The following is a 16,841-nucleotide window of genomic DNA, read 5'->3' as shown; positions in this document are numbered from 1 at the left end:
TTAAAATAACAGTTTAAAAACCTAAAAAATACACAGCCAAAAATAGACCCCAGAGCAAAAAACACTCCCTGTACCATAGACCCAAATCAACAACAGGTCTCATCAATAATCTAAACTAAAATTTGATTCCCAGTAATATAATTTCATGAGATATAGAGCCAGAGCACCATATTCTCCTGAATACAGTTAGGATGTCTTATCCACTATATTTCTGGATATATAGCCACCATACCTTATTATTTTTCCCTCCTCGCCACTACAATACACAGTCAGGATACTTTACCGTCTGTCTATGCATACCTCAGAAAGTGCTGTGTACTTACCCCGAGTATAGGGCTAGGATGCCTTCTTCTTGGTAGATTCGGAACAAGGCATGGAACATGCCTCTGTATCTTATCTCTTTGTAGCTGACATCAATACTTTGTCCTTGAATCTGCAGACGTGTTTTTGTTAGGTCAATTGGAAATGTACCTGACAAAAGAAAACCAGTTTCAATCTACTGCGTGAAATGAAGGTTATGTTTGCCATCTGTGGGTATGCCACACAAACAACAAAACCCACAAATGCCAAACCCTTAAAGTGTCCTGGCATCACAATGAACTGAATGTGCAAATGTTATAAGTAGCGATTAATGTTAGCTGTTACTTCTAAACTCTGTCTTGGAAAAGCAACAAGTATTCAGTGCCCAGATCACTAAAATATACGTTTTAAAGAACCCACTTAAATAAGACAATTTTGATTCTATCTGTGTAGTTTTCAGGCCCACAGTCACTTCTACCTGCAGTGTTTACAAGCTCATTTTCAAAGAGAAACTCCACAAGGGATTTCCCTTTGAAAAACAGTTCTCCCAGCCGGGCACATGGTTACAAGTGTACCTGCAGAGTCAAACTCCCAGCCAAGAAATACATACAAGGAATTAAAAAATAAACTCCCCATGTGTATTTGGCCAGGATGGCTAGGCTCCACCTCTGCCTCTAAAAAAGGTTTGTTTCTGTGGAAAAACCTATAGAAAAACGTTTTGAAGATTGCCTTCCCCATTCTTTAGGTTCACAGCCGGTAGATACAACCACTGCTTGACATGCTGCTTATATATTTCTTAACTGAGGGGGGCAGTTCATATACTTCTTGTTAGTGGCGATATTCAGAGTTGGGATAGGCGAGTCAGGCACACCCCGGTTCTAATTCCACTTTTAACGGGTTTATCCTGATCTGACTTGTTGTCTGGATTTCTGAGTTGACTGTGCTGGGATCACATTGCTATGGCAAGCAACCAAAAGAGATCCAACACGTGTAAACGCACACATGCAAAAAGAAAACACGCAACTTCCACGTCAAAATAATTAAACTTAAAGGGTAACTTTTAAGCAACTTCATATATATATTTTTTTTTTTATGTATACCAACATTTGATCTGAGATATCACATCAGTTTACATTCAGGTACTGTAGGTATTTCCCTATCCCCAGAGGGCTTACAATCTAAGTTTTTGTACCTGAGGCAATGGAGGGTAAAGTGACTTGCCCAAGGTCACAAGGAATGACAGTGGGACTTCAACCCTGGTCTCCTGGTTTGTAGCCCACTGCTCTAACCACTAGGCTATTCCTCCTCCTCCATACATACATAGCCACATGGGGATTTACGATGGTATTTTATAACCCACGCATATCAGGGGGGAAACTGCGGGGGGAGGGGGGGAGAGTTCAAGCTGAAGAACCAGGAGGGTCTCAATGACCTGGCAAACTGGTGGAGAAACCGGGACACCTGGTCATTTCAATCTCTTGCCCATGTTTTAAAATACATCGACTTGTGTGCGTAAATCAAGTTTTATGCAAGTCCTACTTTTACTTTTGTGTGCAAAACATGTGTGCATATTTTTAAAAACTGTTCCGTCCACGTGTGCAAAACACTGAAGCACTCACTTTCAATTCATTGCATGCATTTGCGCATAAGCATTCAAGCACGCATATGTTGCAGGGTAGATATTCGCGTATTTTATAACACGTGCATAAACCAGACTATCGTTTACACAAGATAATTAGCAGGCATAGACTCATGCAAGTTGCCAAAAGTATGTGTTCTTATAAAATAGCAATTTCCACACACAACTGATGGCTCTGCCTCAGGACTCTCCTAGACTGCCCCTTTTTTCTGCTAGAGCAAAAATACCCCCAGAGATATGCACCTGCTTGTTCTGCAGATACTTTTTCCTCTGAAAAACATGCAGTATTTGAAAAATGCCAAACTAAGCATGCTGTTGCCTCCCCCAACCTAATCCCGCTTCTGAGCCCACCTGCTTTTCCCAGTTTTCAGATAAGGCCATTTTCCTGGGTAAATGTCTTTGGAAAATTCCTTTCATTATGATCTAAGCCAAGGGTGGCCAACTCGAGAGTCACAAACTGGACAGGTTTTCACAAAATCCACAATGAATATGGATGAGCTAGATTTGTAAACAATGGAGGCAGTGCAGACAAATCTGTCTCATCCATATTCATTGTGGATATCCTGAACTTCTAATCCATTTGTGGCTCTCAAGGACGGGAGTTGGCCACACCTGATCTAAGCAGTCTTTCACCACAGGTAGATACTTTTGCAAGCAATCTGAGGGCGATTACACATCAAATGATGCGGTCAGCAAGATGTCTCCACAAAGTGCCACGTCGCAGGAAATCAGGTTTTGAGCCCAGCTTCTGCTCCTTGGGATGCCACAGCTGCAACATTCACAGCCTCTGGGAGAGAAGGGAAGCCATAGAGGTAGATTTTAAAAGCGTCGCTCACGCAAAAATGGCCACATATGCGGGCCATGCAAATTTTAAGATGCCGGAAAGGGCACGTGTACATACATGTACATGTGTTCAGAATAAGGAGGCAGAAAAGGGGTAGGGCCAAGACTGACGCACGTAAAGGAAAATTAGGTCTTATCTTCAATAATTTCCGTTCCTGTAGTACCAAGGATCAGTCCAGACTGCTGGGTTATGCCTCCCTTCCAGCAGATGGAGTCAGAGAGAAAACCGAAAAGCACCACTCATATAACCCGGGGTGCCTCCTGCGATCCCTCAGTATTATTGATAACAAAGCAGAATGAAAAAAACATTGTCACCAAAAAGTCGTGTGTAAGATAAAAACTCAAATACACTTTGCAACCCGTGACTAGATCAAGTTAAAACTAAACTTACTCAATAAATGAAGCAACATGAACTCGCAATTATAATCATGTAGTCTTCTCAAGATCAGCAACAGACCTGTAATACGACCTATCAAGAAATTATGAACAGCTGATTGGACTCTCCTGCGTACGGGCGGGCGTCTGGACTGATCCTTGGTACTACAGGAACGAAAATTATCAAAGGTAAGACCTAATTTTCCTTTCCCTGTACGTACCAGGATCAGTCCAGACTGCTGGGATGTACCCAAACTGCCCTAAATGGGATGGGACCTGGAGAGTCCCGCGCGAAGCACACCACCACCAAAGGAATCCACCTTCGGATCCCTCACATCCAACCGGTAATGCTTAGCAAACGTGTGTAAGGTCTTCCACGTGGCCGCCCGACAAATCTCTTGCGGCGAGACACACTGGCTTTCCGCCCATGAAGCCACCTGAGACCGAAGAGAATGCGCCTTAAGAACCTCTGGAACTGGGCGCCCGCAACATATGTAAGCAGAAGCAATAGCATCCTTCAACCATCTGGCGATAGTAGTCTTAGAAGCCTGAACCCCCTTCTTAGGACCGCTCCACAGAACAAAGAGGTGGTCAGACAATCGAAACAGATTAGTAATCTCCAAATATTGCAATAGAACCCTACGGACATCCAACCTCCGTAAATTATTATCTTCCTCAGAGAAGGCTGGTAATTCGACAGATTGATTAAAATGGAAGGCCGAAACCACCTTAGGCAAAAAGGAAGGCACAGTGCGAAGAGAGATACCCGAATCCGAAATACGCAGAAAAGGTTCTCGACAGGAGAGGGCTTGAAACTCGGAGACGCGCCTAGCCGAACAAATGGCCCCAAGGAATACTGCTTTAAGTGTCAAGTCCTTAAGAGTCGCTCGCTTCTATGGTTCAAAAGGTGACCCGCAAAGAGATCGGAGAACCAAGTTTAAACTCCAAGATGGACACACTGCTCGTACCGGCAGTTTCAAGTGCTTAGCCCTCTTCAAGAAGCACATCACATCCGGATGAGCCGCTATGGAACGACCATCAACCTTACCACGGAGACTGCCCAGGGCCGAGACCTGAACACGAAGTGAACTGAAGGACAGGCCCTTTTGCAACCCAGCTTGTAAAAACGACAGAATGTCAATGATAGTGGCCTGACGAGGGGACAAACTGAACTCACGGCACCAGGAATCGAAGACTTTCCAGACTCGGACATAGGTAAGCGACGTTGAAGTCTTTTGAGCTCGAAGAAGCATAGAAATAACTGCTTCTGAGTACCCTTTTCTCCTTAACCGCCTCCTTTCATAAGCAAGCCGCTAGACAGAAACGCTGTGCCTGCTCTAAAAATACTGGGCCCTGCCGCAGCAGGTTAGGTAGATGGCTGAATCGTAGCGGACTGTCCACTGCTAGGTTGATCAGATCGGCAAACCATGGCCTCCGGGCCCACTCGGGAGCGACCGGAATTACCGGCCCCTGGTGAGACTCTATGCGACGCAACACCTTTCCTATGAGAGGCCACGGAGGAAACACATAAAGAAGGACGTGCGGCGGCCAGGGGAGCACCAGAGCATCCACCCCTTCGGATCCATGGTCTCGTCTGCGACTGAAGAAACGAGCCGCATTTGCGTTCCGACGAGTCGCCATCAAGTCCAGGTGCGGGATCCCCCATGGCCGCATTATCATGCTCATCGCTTCCTGTGACAGTTCCCATTCTCCAGGATCCAACTGTTGCCGGCTGAGGAAGTCCGCCTGAACATTGTCGACACCGGCAATATGAGACGCCGCAATCCGGGCAAGGTGGCGCTCCGCCCAGCTCATCAACATGTCGGCCTCGTCGGACACGGGACGACTTCTGGTGCCCCCTTGCCTGTTTATGTAGGCCACCGCTGTCGCATTGTCGGAAAGGATCCGTACCGCCTTGTTGCGTAGTAGTGGCAAGAAATGCTGTAGGGCCAGCCGTACTGCTCTGGTCTCCAACCTGTTGATGGACCATCGTGCCTGCGAGGGGGTCCAATGGCCCTGAGCCGACCTCGACTGGCACACTGCTCCCCAACCGGAAAGGCTGGCATCAGTCATTACCACTATCCACTGGGGGTTCTCGAGGCAGATGATCCGGATTGAGCCACCAAGACAGACTGGACCGGGCCGCTTCGAGCAGAGGCAGGGGTAGCTGGTACTCCTCAGACTTGGGATCCCAATGCGAGAGCAGAGACCTCTGCAATGGTCTTAAATGTGCAAAGGCCCAAGGGACTAACTCCAGGGTAGATGCCCATATATCCAAGAACCTGCAAATAATCCCATACCACTGGGGAGGAGAGGGAGAGAAGACGCCGAACTTGGAACATCAACCGGTCCATGCGCTCGATGGGTAGGGAGACTCTGCCCGTCAGCATATCGAATCGAGCCCCCAGGAACTCTATCACCTGGGTGGGAATCAGCTGGCTTTTGGCATAGTTGACAACCCAGCCCAGAGACTGCAGCCGACTCACAACCGAACGAACCGCCGTGCGACAGAGATGCTCCGATTTCGCCCGAATGAGCCAATTGTCCAGGTACGGATGTACTAAAATTCCTTCCCGATGCAAGCTCGCAGCTACAACCACCAACACTTTGGTGAATACGCGAGGGGCGGTCACCAGGCCAAAGGGCAGGGCACGAAACTGGTAGTGCTGCCCCTGAACCATGAACCTGAGAAATCGCTGGTGTATCCCTATGTGAAGATATGCCTCCATCAGATCCAAAGAAGCCAAACATTCTCCTTTGTGCACCGCCGAAATCACCGACCGCAACGTTTCCATGCGAAAGCGAGGCACTCACAAGGCTTTGTTGACCTGCTTTAGGTCCAGGATCGGGCGGAAGGACCCATCATTCTTCGGTACCACAAAATAGATGGAATATCGACCAGTCCGGTGCTCCGACGGAGGAACCGGCGTAATGGCTCCCAGGGCCCTCAAGCGCTTTAGCGTCTGAAGAACCACCTGCTGCTTGCGTGGAGGCCTGCAAGGTGACACCAGGAAGAGATCCCGGAGGGGACGAGCAAAATCCAAAGCGTAGCCGCGACTTATAATATCTAGTACCCACTGATTGGAAGTAATTCGGACCCATTCCTCGTAGAAGTGGGATAGCCGGCCTCCGATGTTCGGAACAGAAGAATGGGTCGGCGTCCCTTCATTGGGCAGGCTTAATGTTGTTGGCAAAGGCATGGGCTCCCGCTCGCTGAGGCCTCCTGCCTTGTAAGGAAGATGGCCAAGACTGCACTCTCGAAGCCGACTGGCGAGGGGTATAGCTCGAAGCCCCCCTATTGGACCGAAAACGCCGCTGCCCCCGGAAACGGCCACGGTAGCTACCAGTAGAACGGGCTGCCCTAGGCCTGTCCTCCGGCAACCTGTACACTTTGTTGTTCCCAGTGCAATCAAAGGGTCCAGCTCCTCCTTACTGAATAACCAAAGAATCTGGGGATCATCTCCTCCCACCTGTACCGGCGTATCTCCGTCACTACTCATATCTTGGACCCCAGGGTTGTGGGAGGGACCTGTAGCCTCGGGGAATCAGGTATGGCCCTGTGACGTTTGGGGGATAAGGCAGGGGCATCCTCCCAACCTGATTCAGCTTCTAAATAGGCTTTGTGCAATAAGAGTATAAATCTTGAAGAAAATCTTTAAGGCCCCCCCTGGAGGGTGGGGGGGGAGGGTCTGAATCTGCCGAAAAATCGGCCAAATGCTGAGGACGTAAAAACAGGCGGGCCATCCTCCCCCTCTAACTCTGCTGCTGCGTCTGAGCTCGACGCTCTCAAAATGGCCGCCGCTCCCTCGTCCCGTGGGGGCGGGGCAGACTGTTTCCCCCGAGCTGGCAGCATGCTTCGCAGCTCCCGCGGCCGCGAGAGGGGAGAGCCTCGGGCATTCCCAGGCCGTCGAGAGGGTCCCTCGGCCCCGGAAAGGCACCGGGTGCAGAGACCCTCCCGAGAGAGCCGAGCCCCCGACTCTCCGCAGGCCGTGCAGGCAGACGTCCGCGGCATCGTGGTGACGAGCCCGACCAGAAAAGCGTGCGAAATGAGCTCCGAGGTAAGATCTGTGTCGGGCCGGGTGAACAAACGCCACCCCCTCCGGAGCCCCGGGGTCGATTCGGGCAGGCTGGGGCTTAGAAAGGGCGGAATCAAACGTTAGACAAAGGGCTCCCTTTGTATTCCAAACAATCGATAAAATATATCTTTTTTTTTTTTTTTTAATTTATGGACAAGTCCACTAAAACTTGCAATAAGCCCTTTGCAAGATAACATGGCTGACTGAGAAATGCATGGAACAGAAAGTCCCAAGAGCGCCCCTTTCAGAGAAATTACTTCCCTGGAACAAAGTCAGGGGGAGAGTGACCGGCCCACCGGTAAATACTCCCCTGGCCACCGAGATTATGAGAAGCTCTGGGTACCTGGCGTTAGGGCATGCCCTGCCAAGCCTGCCTCTATCCACTCAGTCCGGGAGCCCAACGAAAACTGAAACAAGAATAACTATGAGTCAAACCCCCCCCTTTTTTTTATATCAAATAAGGTAAATTGGTCTAGTCAAAGGTTCTACCAGAATAATCAACCTGTAAATCCAAGAGAAATCTGAATAGGATCAGGACCGCAGGTTATGCCTCTCAATCTGCTTAAGCCCTTTATCTTTCTATTATCTATATATCTTTTCTTTTCTTTTTTTTTTTTTTAAACTCAGCTCACAGGGGACAGGAGGGGGGGGGGGGCCAGAGGAATGTAGCGTCTCTGAGGGAGGAGGAGAGTGACCGGCCCACCGGTAAATACTCCCCTTCCACTCACCGGGCCAGAAGCAAAAATCTCCGGGCAAAGCAAGCAGGACCAAGCCCTGCCGAGCCTGCCTACAGAGGGCTGCTTCGATATCTCACACCCTGTTCCATCTATTTTTTTTTTTTTTTTAAATGATCCAGTCACAGGTGCCAAAACTGCATTAAAGCTTTCCCCCTTTTTTTTTTTTTTTTTTGAACTTCAAACCTGGTGGGGCAAGGCCCCAAGGGAACCAAGACCAGGACCGCAGGGTATGTCTCTCATCTGCTGGAGTCAGAGAAAATACTGAGGGATCGCAGGAGGCACCCCGGGTTATATGTGTGGTGCTTTTCACTCTGACTCCATCTGCTGGAAGGGAGGCATAACCCAGCAGTCTGGACTGATCCTGGTACGTACAGGGAATGACAAATTTTGCAAAGGCAATGCATGTATGTTTTCTGTGAAACGTTGCTTCAGGTCCTCATGAGGCGCAGGAACATTCGGGGGTGGGGTGGGGTGGAGAGAGAGAAACTCTGTATAGAGTCAGTCTGAATCTCTATATATAGGATATATTAGGTACCACTCTAGAGGGCCACTTTGAATCAGGGTGGGTTTTTAGGAGGGGGGTTGTTACAAGCACATTCAGAGGTATTCATAGTAAAGAATTATAGCCATTAAAAGTGAGGAAAAGGAGTAGATGTGTACAATGCAGCTAGCACTGCAGTATACAAATCAACTCCTCTTGTTAGACTTTTCATCACTTATAAGGACTATGATTCTTTACTGATAGCAATTTTACTATGAATACCTCTGAATGTGTCTGTAACAAACACACACACACACACACACACACACACACACCATTCTAAGTGCCCCTCTAGAGTGGTTCTTATATAGAGAGTGTCACATTGACCTGTACAGAGTCTCTCTTTCTCTCTCTCTCTCTCCTCTTTATAAAATGAGGCGTATTTACCAGTTATCCATTGTGCAACAGTGACATCTAATCCTGGGACTTGGGTTGGATGTATGCCAGGTCCTAGACAGAGCTATAGTCATTGGCCTCTTACTGAATGAATACTGATATAATGGCTGGGGTAGATATAGAAGGGGATAATAAAGAAAAGGAGGGTAGAAACCTGGAAAGTCTTGCCTCACAAATCTGCTTCACTTTTTTGAAAGGGTTAATAAACATGTGGATAAAGGTGAACCAGAAGATGTAGTATATTTGGATTTTCAGAAGGCATTTGACAAAGTTCCTGATGAGAGGCTTCTAAGAAAAGTAAAAAGTCATGGGATAGGTGGCAATGTCATTTCATGGATTTCAAACTGGTTAAAAGACAAGAAACAGAGAGTAGGATTAAATGGTCAATGTTCTCAGTGGAAAAGGGTAAACAGTGGAGTGCCTCAGGGACCTGTACTTCGACCAGTGCTTTTCAATATATTTATAAAGGATCTGGAAAGGAATACGACGAGTGAGGTTATCAAATTTGCAGATGATACAAAATTATTCAGAGTAGTTAAATCAGAAGCAGATTGTGATAAAATGCAGGAGACCTTGTGAGACTGGAAAATTGGGCATCGAAATGGCAGATGAAATTTAATGTGGATAAGTGCAAGGTGATCCATATAGGGAAAAATAACCCATGCTGAGGTTACATGATGTTAGCTTCTATATTAGGAGCTACCACCCAGGAAAGAGATCTAGGCGTCATAGTGGATAACACATTGAAATCATCAGTTCAGTGTGCTGCGGCAGTCAAAAAAGCAAACAGAATGTTAGGAATTAATTATTAGGAAGGGAATGGTTAATAAAGTGGAAAATGTCATAATGCCTCTGTATCGCTCCATGGTGAGACCGCACCTTGAATACTGTGTACAATTCTGGTCACTGCATCTAAAAACAGAATTAGTTGCCATGGAGAAGGTACAGAGAAGGGCAACCAAAATGATAAAGGGGATGGAACAGCTCCCCTATGAGGAAAGGCTAAAGAGGTTAGGACTGTTCAGCTTGGAGAAGAGACGGCTGAGGGTGGGTACATGATAGAGGTCTTTAAAATCATGAAAGGACTAGAATGGGTAATTGGTTATTTACACTTTTGGATAATAGAAGGACTAAGGGGCACTGCATGAAGTTAGCATATAGCATATTTAAAACTAATTGGAAAAAAATTCTTTTTCACTCAGTGCACAATTAAGCTCTGGAATTTGTTGCCAGGGGATGTGGTTAATGCAGTTAGTGTAGCTGGGTTTAAAAAAGGTTTGGATAAGTTCTTGGAGGCGAAGTCCATTACCTGCTATTAATCCAGTTGACTTGAAAAATAGCTACTGCTATTACTAGCATCAGTAGCATGGGATAGACTTAGTTTTGGGGTATTTGCCAGGTACTTGTAACCTGGATTGGTCACTGTTGGAAACAGGATGCTGGGATTGAGGGACCTTTGGTCTGATCCAGTATGGCATGTTTTTATGTTCTTATGCATAGAGGCTTAGGGTGCTGCTCCTCTAGTAGAGACTGGTTCTGACCGAGCTGCAGCCCAAAGAAGTAGGTGAAAACTGCTGGGCTCAAAAATAATATCTATGCCTAAATTCAACCCTGTGCCAGAAACAAAATATTTCCAAGAGAGCAAGGACAATTAAAGCACACATAAGCCAAACTGAAAGGCATCTTCAGCACTTCCATTTCTGTCAACTAACAGACAACAGTTTGGCGAGTTTGTTCCATACTTTACCTTCATGGTTGAGAACTCACCAAATTCTGCAACAATTGAAGCCAGTCCTCCATAAACAAAGGGCTTCCAGTTCAGGCCAGACATTGCAGAACCTAGGACCTCTTGCCCAATCTCTGTTTTGGAGAAAAAGGCATCAATCATGTTAGTCAGAGACCCCTTGCTAAAGCAGCTCATGAGACACATGAGACATGCTGGGGCTGGTCAGTGGAGAAACAGCTTTTGAAAAGAAATAGTGAGCATGTAAGCATCAGCTGCCACAGCTTCTCCCAGACTTAGCTAGACCCTAGATCAAAAGGATTTATAGCCTTTCGTGCTGGAATAATACCGGAAACCTCATCCATCTTCTTTCCTGGGCACTGAAGCGTATCAGGAACCAAATGCTTTGTTAGGATCCCAATCTTTTTCCTTTTGCCCAGGTTAAGCTTCTCCCCACTGACACGTATGACCAAAAAAAAGTCACAGGCACCCACAGGATTCCCGGTCTAACTTATGCACTGGCTCGTGAATGCTTTGTGCCCAGTGGCAAAACCATAAACATAGTGACACAGAAGATGATGGCAGAAAAAGACCAATCACCCCATCCAGTCTGCCTAGTTACTATTACCAAGCAGAAAACTGGGTTTCAAGACTTAAGTCTATTCTTGCACCCCAAAAGCCATAGCTCTTCAGTTCTCACTTAAGCGACATTTATTGAGAACAGTTGTTATGGCAGCACTCGTTATCAGGTCAGCGCTAGCTTGAATTTATGAAGAGTCTGCCCACATTTAGTCATCTATAAGAGGAGTAACTTCCTAAAATTTTAAGAGGGCAATTTCCAAAAGCCATTTCTGCTATTTAGAATTTGCTCACCCTGTGGGCGGGTAAAATTATGCCAGTTATTCCACGCCACGCGTACTTTTGCCTGCTTTGTAGCGGTGGAGTGCTCAGTCCAGGGGTAAGCCGGGAGAAAAAAAGTGTGCGTGTGTGAATTTCCAAAACTATATATGTTGTTTTAGCTGGAAAAAGAACTTGCAGAAAAGAGGAGGAGCAAGCCTCTGCAGGGACCTTATCTTTGCACGAATGTTCTCTTTGAGAATTGGTGCAAGATCCGCGTGTAGAAAAGAACTGCAGATTTTGCAACAATGAGCGCAGTATTTATTTATTTATTTTTATTTATCTATTTCAAAACACCTATATACCATATTATTTGTCCAAAGATAGCCAAAGCAGTTCACAACATTTCACATTCATAATTTCCAGAGAACCCCAAAATAATGCAAACTATTAAGTTAATATAACAAAATACATCAATAAAAACTAATAACAGGTTACAGTTGCTCCCCACATAATACTCATCTCCTATTTATGGAAATAAATGACCCTTCTCCAACTTTCTGAATTTCAGGTAATTACCCTCATTCCTAATTGTCCCTGGGAGGTTGCTCTGTTAAAACCACAACTTGAGTTAAACTTAAAACCAGGGTATTTGTTTGTGATGGGAATTGTTCCAAAGTTATGTTTGCTCTATTTGCTTTAACTTGAGAATGTTGGAGTTAATAGGGTAGGGGGCTGGGTGGGGGAGTAACTCCCAATGCATTTGAATGTGGTCCACCCCTATTCAAGGGACACATGTGTCATTGGGAGGGGATGGGTTGGTGTGGATTTGGGGGTCAGTTGGTGGTACAGCTGAATTCAGAGTCCAAAGATGATTCAGTGCTGTGAGAAAGTTAAACGGCTGAGAACCTGGCCTGGGAGGTTCTTGCCCTGGATATGGGAATCTTAACAGATTTGTTTTCCTTTCTTAGATAGAATAAGGGTCAAGGGAATAGAACTGACAAGGTGTTTTTGCAGGAGACATTTAACTGAGTGAACACACAACACTGAAGCGCTGGTGCGTGGGAGATGTGCATTTTACTTTGGCATTCACCAGATCAGCCAGAGTTGCCATTTTAATTCTTAATTTACCTCTGGTGATCAGGCAGGAAGTTAAGTATGAAAACTGCCCTATCAAAAGGAGGCTACTGTCAAAACTGTGCTGGCCGGTGGAAAGTCCACGGGTACTTTGCTCAGCGTATTTTCCATCAGTTCTGAAACGGGAAAATACACACGAACTTTCCCTTTGTAAAATCGGCCAAGAAAAAAAAAAAGCACCCGCAAAACATTTATTTATTTATTAAATGGATTCAATTACTTGCCCCTCCCATAGAGTGCCCAGGGTGAGGTAAAAATAAAACATTTTTCAAACAGCTGCAAACCATCAAAACCCAGAATTTTTTTTTTTTCCTGCAGGGACTTTTTCCAGCAAAATAAAATACGAAACTGCGCTCATTGCTGCTTCCCCTGGCCTAACCCCTCCAGGAAAATGCAGGTAGAAAGCATGCACGCTGAGGAACACCACGTGTCCTTTTACCCGTATATACGGCAGGCGGTTTTCATCCAGCCCATTTACCTGGGTAAGAAGCCATTATGTCTCCTCCGGAAGGAAATAAACGTCTTAACGGAAATCCAAGAGCTAAATGTTCTTTTGTCAATTGAGTTTAGTTTGAAAAATTATTTTGCTAGTATTGTACAACTGCTACAGGTAAACAGAATTTCAGGCAAAGCCATCAGGGAAAACGTTATGAGGCCAATATTTAGCCCCATTTGGAATTAAAACTCCCACTGCGCTCACCACCCCCAGACAGCCGGATAAAAAGTTATCCGGCTGTCTTGGGGCAGGGCAGGAGCATTCTGGGGTAGAGCCACTTCTCAGGCTAAGTTGGCCGGTTTACTTTAGGGCTGCATGAAATAGACACTGAATATCTGGCATAAACTAGCTTGCTAAGTTTATCCGGCTAACTTATCCGCTCCCTGCCCTGATGAATATCTGGCTACATATCTTTATTTTTAATCTGCAGTGATTGTTTATTCAAAAAATGTTGTTCTGAAAGAGAAATGTTGTTTGAAGGGGCTCCTTTATTTACAAAATAAATTGATGCCTCTGCAATTTATAAAGAGAAAATATCACTGAACATAATAATCCCGTCCTGTAAATTATCCAATGCCAGCTAATCTTGACTGACAAAAGCTGCAACACTTTGTGAAGCTATTGCCCATGGTCGAATAGCTTTCTGCCAGAATCTCACATAGTGCACATGAAGCATACCAGAAACCTCAGGTACAACTCTTCCTGTGCAAATACCAGTACATACCTAGGGTCCGTTTCCCTGAATCTCCTAGCACTTCACGGAAATAAAGATTGTGCAGCTTGTAAAACAGCAGCCTGCTTCAAAAGGAAGCTAAAACAAGAGGAAGGGGAGAGAGAGATTTAAAACTCGTTAACAAAATGTAACATTTATAAAGGGAAAAAAATATGCATTTTTAAAAAATCTCTCTCCAAGAAATATTGATGGAGTCTTTCTACTTAAAGAACTGCTCTTTTGCCACACAAATATTATGTCACCCCACTGAACCCTTTCCTCTAGGTACATGATCATCTGACAGTGTGACCTTCTCTTACCAGGCACCTACTGTCCAATTCTCACTGTAGAACCTACGACAGCCAGTTAATACCATCTCACTAAAGAAATCCTTTTTTAAACTGTATCTCGGGGCTTTTCTCCCACTTTTATACTTTTCCTTTTATTATAGCTTTGCTAATGCATTGGCAATCCTTTAGATAGGAGCCAAGGTCAGGGGTGCCCTTCAGAATCCAATACTACACATGCACCCCGAGGCTGGCCAGTAGCCTGGTCTCTCTCTTTCTCACTCACGGGTTGCAATTACTGTTTCCCTGGGAATTTAACTTAGGCTTTCCCCGTGGCAGCATGCAGCACTGTCACTGGGCCTTCGGCTCAGTTCAGTCTGGCCCAGTCCATCTCCTACAAAACTGATGTCTTTACAAGGTAATGTGTGTCTCTCTCTCATCCAGGCAGTACTTAGATCAATTTGCAACAGGTTCTTTCTCATCCAGACAGAAATTATCCCACCAGACTACAAAATTTTTCATCTAAGAATCCTACTATCCAATATGAGATTTTGATTCCATGTAAAAGTGATGTAAATACTACTCTTGGGTTACTTAATATTTATCTTACTGCTATTTCTTCATGGTTGGTTCACAATCGGCTTTCTTTATATATGGGGAAAATTGAAATCATATAGCTGAGTAGACGCCCGGGGTTATCCTTTCCAGCAAAGTTTTGTTTCAATTCCTATTTTTCAAGAGGTAAGGAACCTTGGAGTGATCTTTGAACCTGACCTATCCTTTTGCTACGTTCACCAGTCATTGGCAGCTCCCATGACCAGCATCACTCACTCACACGAGGTCCGGGCTACCGACACTGCTGGCAGGCCACTGTGCGCCTCAGACGCAACAAGAGGCCACCAGCAGAATGCCACCTTTTCCTCCCTATGGGCGGTCCATAGGTGCACATTCCGCACTGTCTTTTGAAAGGCTCGCAGCGGGAACCCGAGCTCCCTTCAAAGGACACAGCCGTGCACTAAAGCCTTGCATCAGCAACAGGTCCTCCTCCCTTGTACAGTGCCTGATGCTTCATCTCTCCAGCCTGCCCTGCCATATCCAGCTCTGCCCTAGCTGCACTACCTATGCCCCTGTGTCAATCTGTCCTGCATCATCCTTGTCTTTTCTTCGGATTGACCACTGGAATGGAGCCCCTTGCCTGGTCACTGACTACTCTTGCTTGCCACCTGCCCCTGACTCTTCCCTGACTCTGGACTTCTGTCTACACCTCTCTCTCAGAGAATCTCACCTAAGCCCTGCCAGCCCCCAGAACCCAAGGGCTCAACCTGTAGGGAAAGGGGTTGCTTCAGGTGAAGCCCTAGTCCAGCCTCCACCAGATATCAGCGAGGGCCTGCGAGGTTCGTTGGCTGGTCAACCTCGCCACAGGTACAGGGGTTCACATCGCTAATAGCTTTAAATCCTATAATCAAATTTTTAGTTAAAAATCTTATTGGAAATTGTGCGTATTGTGCCAATTAAAACCTTACTTAGGACTTTCGGTTATGGCGCTGGGCTGAGCGGAGGCCGGGTGTAGGTGCTCCAGGACATAATCTCCATTATTGCCTTACTTTCTGGTTCTTTCCGTCTCTGCCTTTTTCGACAGCAGCAAAACATCTTTGAGCACAACGGTGGAGATGAATTTTTGCCTGTAGGCTGTTTCCGCTGGGGATTATGAGCAGTAAAGTGGTTTGCAGCGCGTGAGACAAGAGGACTGGCGAATCTAAAATGGCGACGGTAACAGAGGGCAAGAAAATGCTGGCCATGATCTCGGAAGAAGCTTTCCTACAAATCTCTACCAGCATTACAACTGCTTTAGATGAGCGTTTAATCAAAATCCAGACTGCCACAGATGATATTAAAGGCAGCTTAGAGGGACAATCAAAACGCTTGGATTCAGTGGAACAGCATATCTCTATGCAGGAGGATAGCCTCCTTGTAGTGGAACGCCATATTGCTGATCTCACTAGTAAAAATGCGATGCTCCTTGAACGTTTGAAGGATCAGGAGAATCGTAACCACCGAAACAATATAAAAATTATTGGCCTTCCTGAATCGCTTCCCGAGGATGAACTGTATGTGTCTTGGAGAAATGGCTGTGTTCTTAGTTTAGATGTAGAGAAGACCTTTGACTCTCTCTCTTGGGACTATATATTTTGGGCACTTACTCAGAGCTGCCCAAATTTTCAAAGGCCCGCGTGCGTAAAATAAGGGGTTTATGCGCGTGGCAGGGCCTTGCGTGTGCCACACGCATTTTGAAACGGGTCAGGCCACGTGCGTAAAACCCCGCTATGCGAACAAGTGCCGGGCCTGGCCGGGGGAGCGGGGTGTGGGCCAGGTTAGCGCCATTGTATGCTGTCCTGGGGAAGCCCGTGCTGGCAGCCGACCGACGCGCGTAAATTGCTTCTGCTCCAGAGGAGCAGTAAGTAGAAAAATAAAAGAAATTGGGGTAGGTATTAGGGGTCGGGTGGGAAGGGGAAGGGGAAGGAAGGTTAGGCAGGGGTTTAGGGAAGTTCCCTCCAGGAGTGGACTGGGAGGGAACTAGGGGCGGCCCAATTGCGTCGCCACATATATTTAGGGAAAATTTGCCCACCCTGCGCCCACTGCCCGCACCTGCGCACGCGGCCGTCAGATTTTTTTTTTTAATTTACTGTTTATTAAATTTATAACATTGTTTACAATGAAATAATTAAGCATTTAAAGGAAAAT

The 16,841-nt window shown here is 46.1% G+C and overlaps 1 protein-coding gene across 1 annotated transcript in view; it reads right to left on the bottom strand.

The window, feature by feature from the left end:
• SLC25A14 (solute carrier family 25 member 14) overlaps window positions 1-16,841 on the bottom strand; it is a 46,958-nt gene that overhangs the window by 20,987 nt on the left and 9,130 nt on the right. The window contains exons 2-4 of the mRNA XM_029604946.1: window positions 13,825-13,911; window positions 10,675-10,767; window positions 324-471 (exon numbers count right to left, since the gene is read on the bottom strand). Coding sequence (XP_029460806.1) covers window positions 324-471; window positions 10,675-10,738 — 212 coding nt within the window. The 5' untranslated portion in view covers window positions 10,739-10,767; window positions 13,825-13,911. The remainder of the gene's footprint in view (window positions 1-323; window positions 472-10,674; window positions 10,768-13,824; window positions 13,912-16,841) is intronic.

Source organism: Rhinatrema bivittatum, chromosome 6, assembly GCF_901001135.1.
Source record: "Rhinatrema bivittatum chromosome 6, aRhiBiv1.1, whole genome shotgun sequence".
Classification (NCBI taxonomy): Eukaryota; Metazoa; Chordata; class Amphibia; order Gymnophiona; family Rhinatrematidae; genus Rhinatrema; species Rhinatrema bivittatum.
Note: the sequence above shows the minus strand (reverse complement) of the source record. Positions and strands in the feature narration are given on the sequence as shown.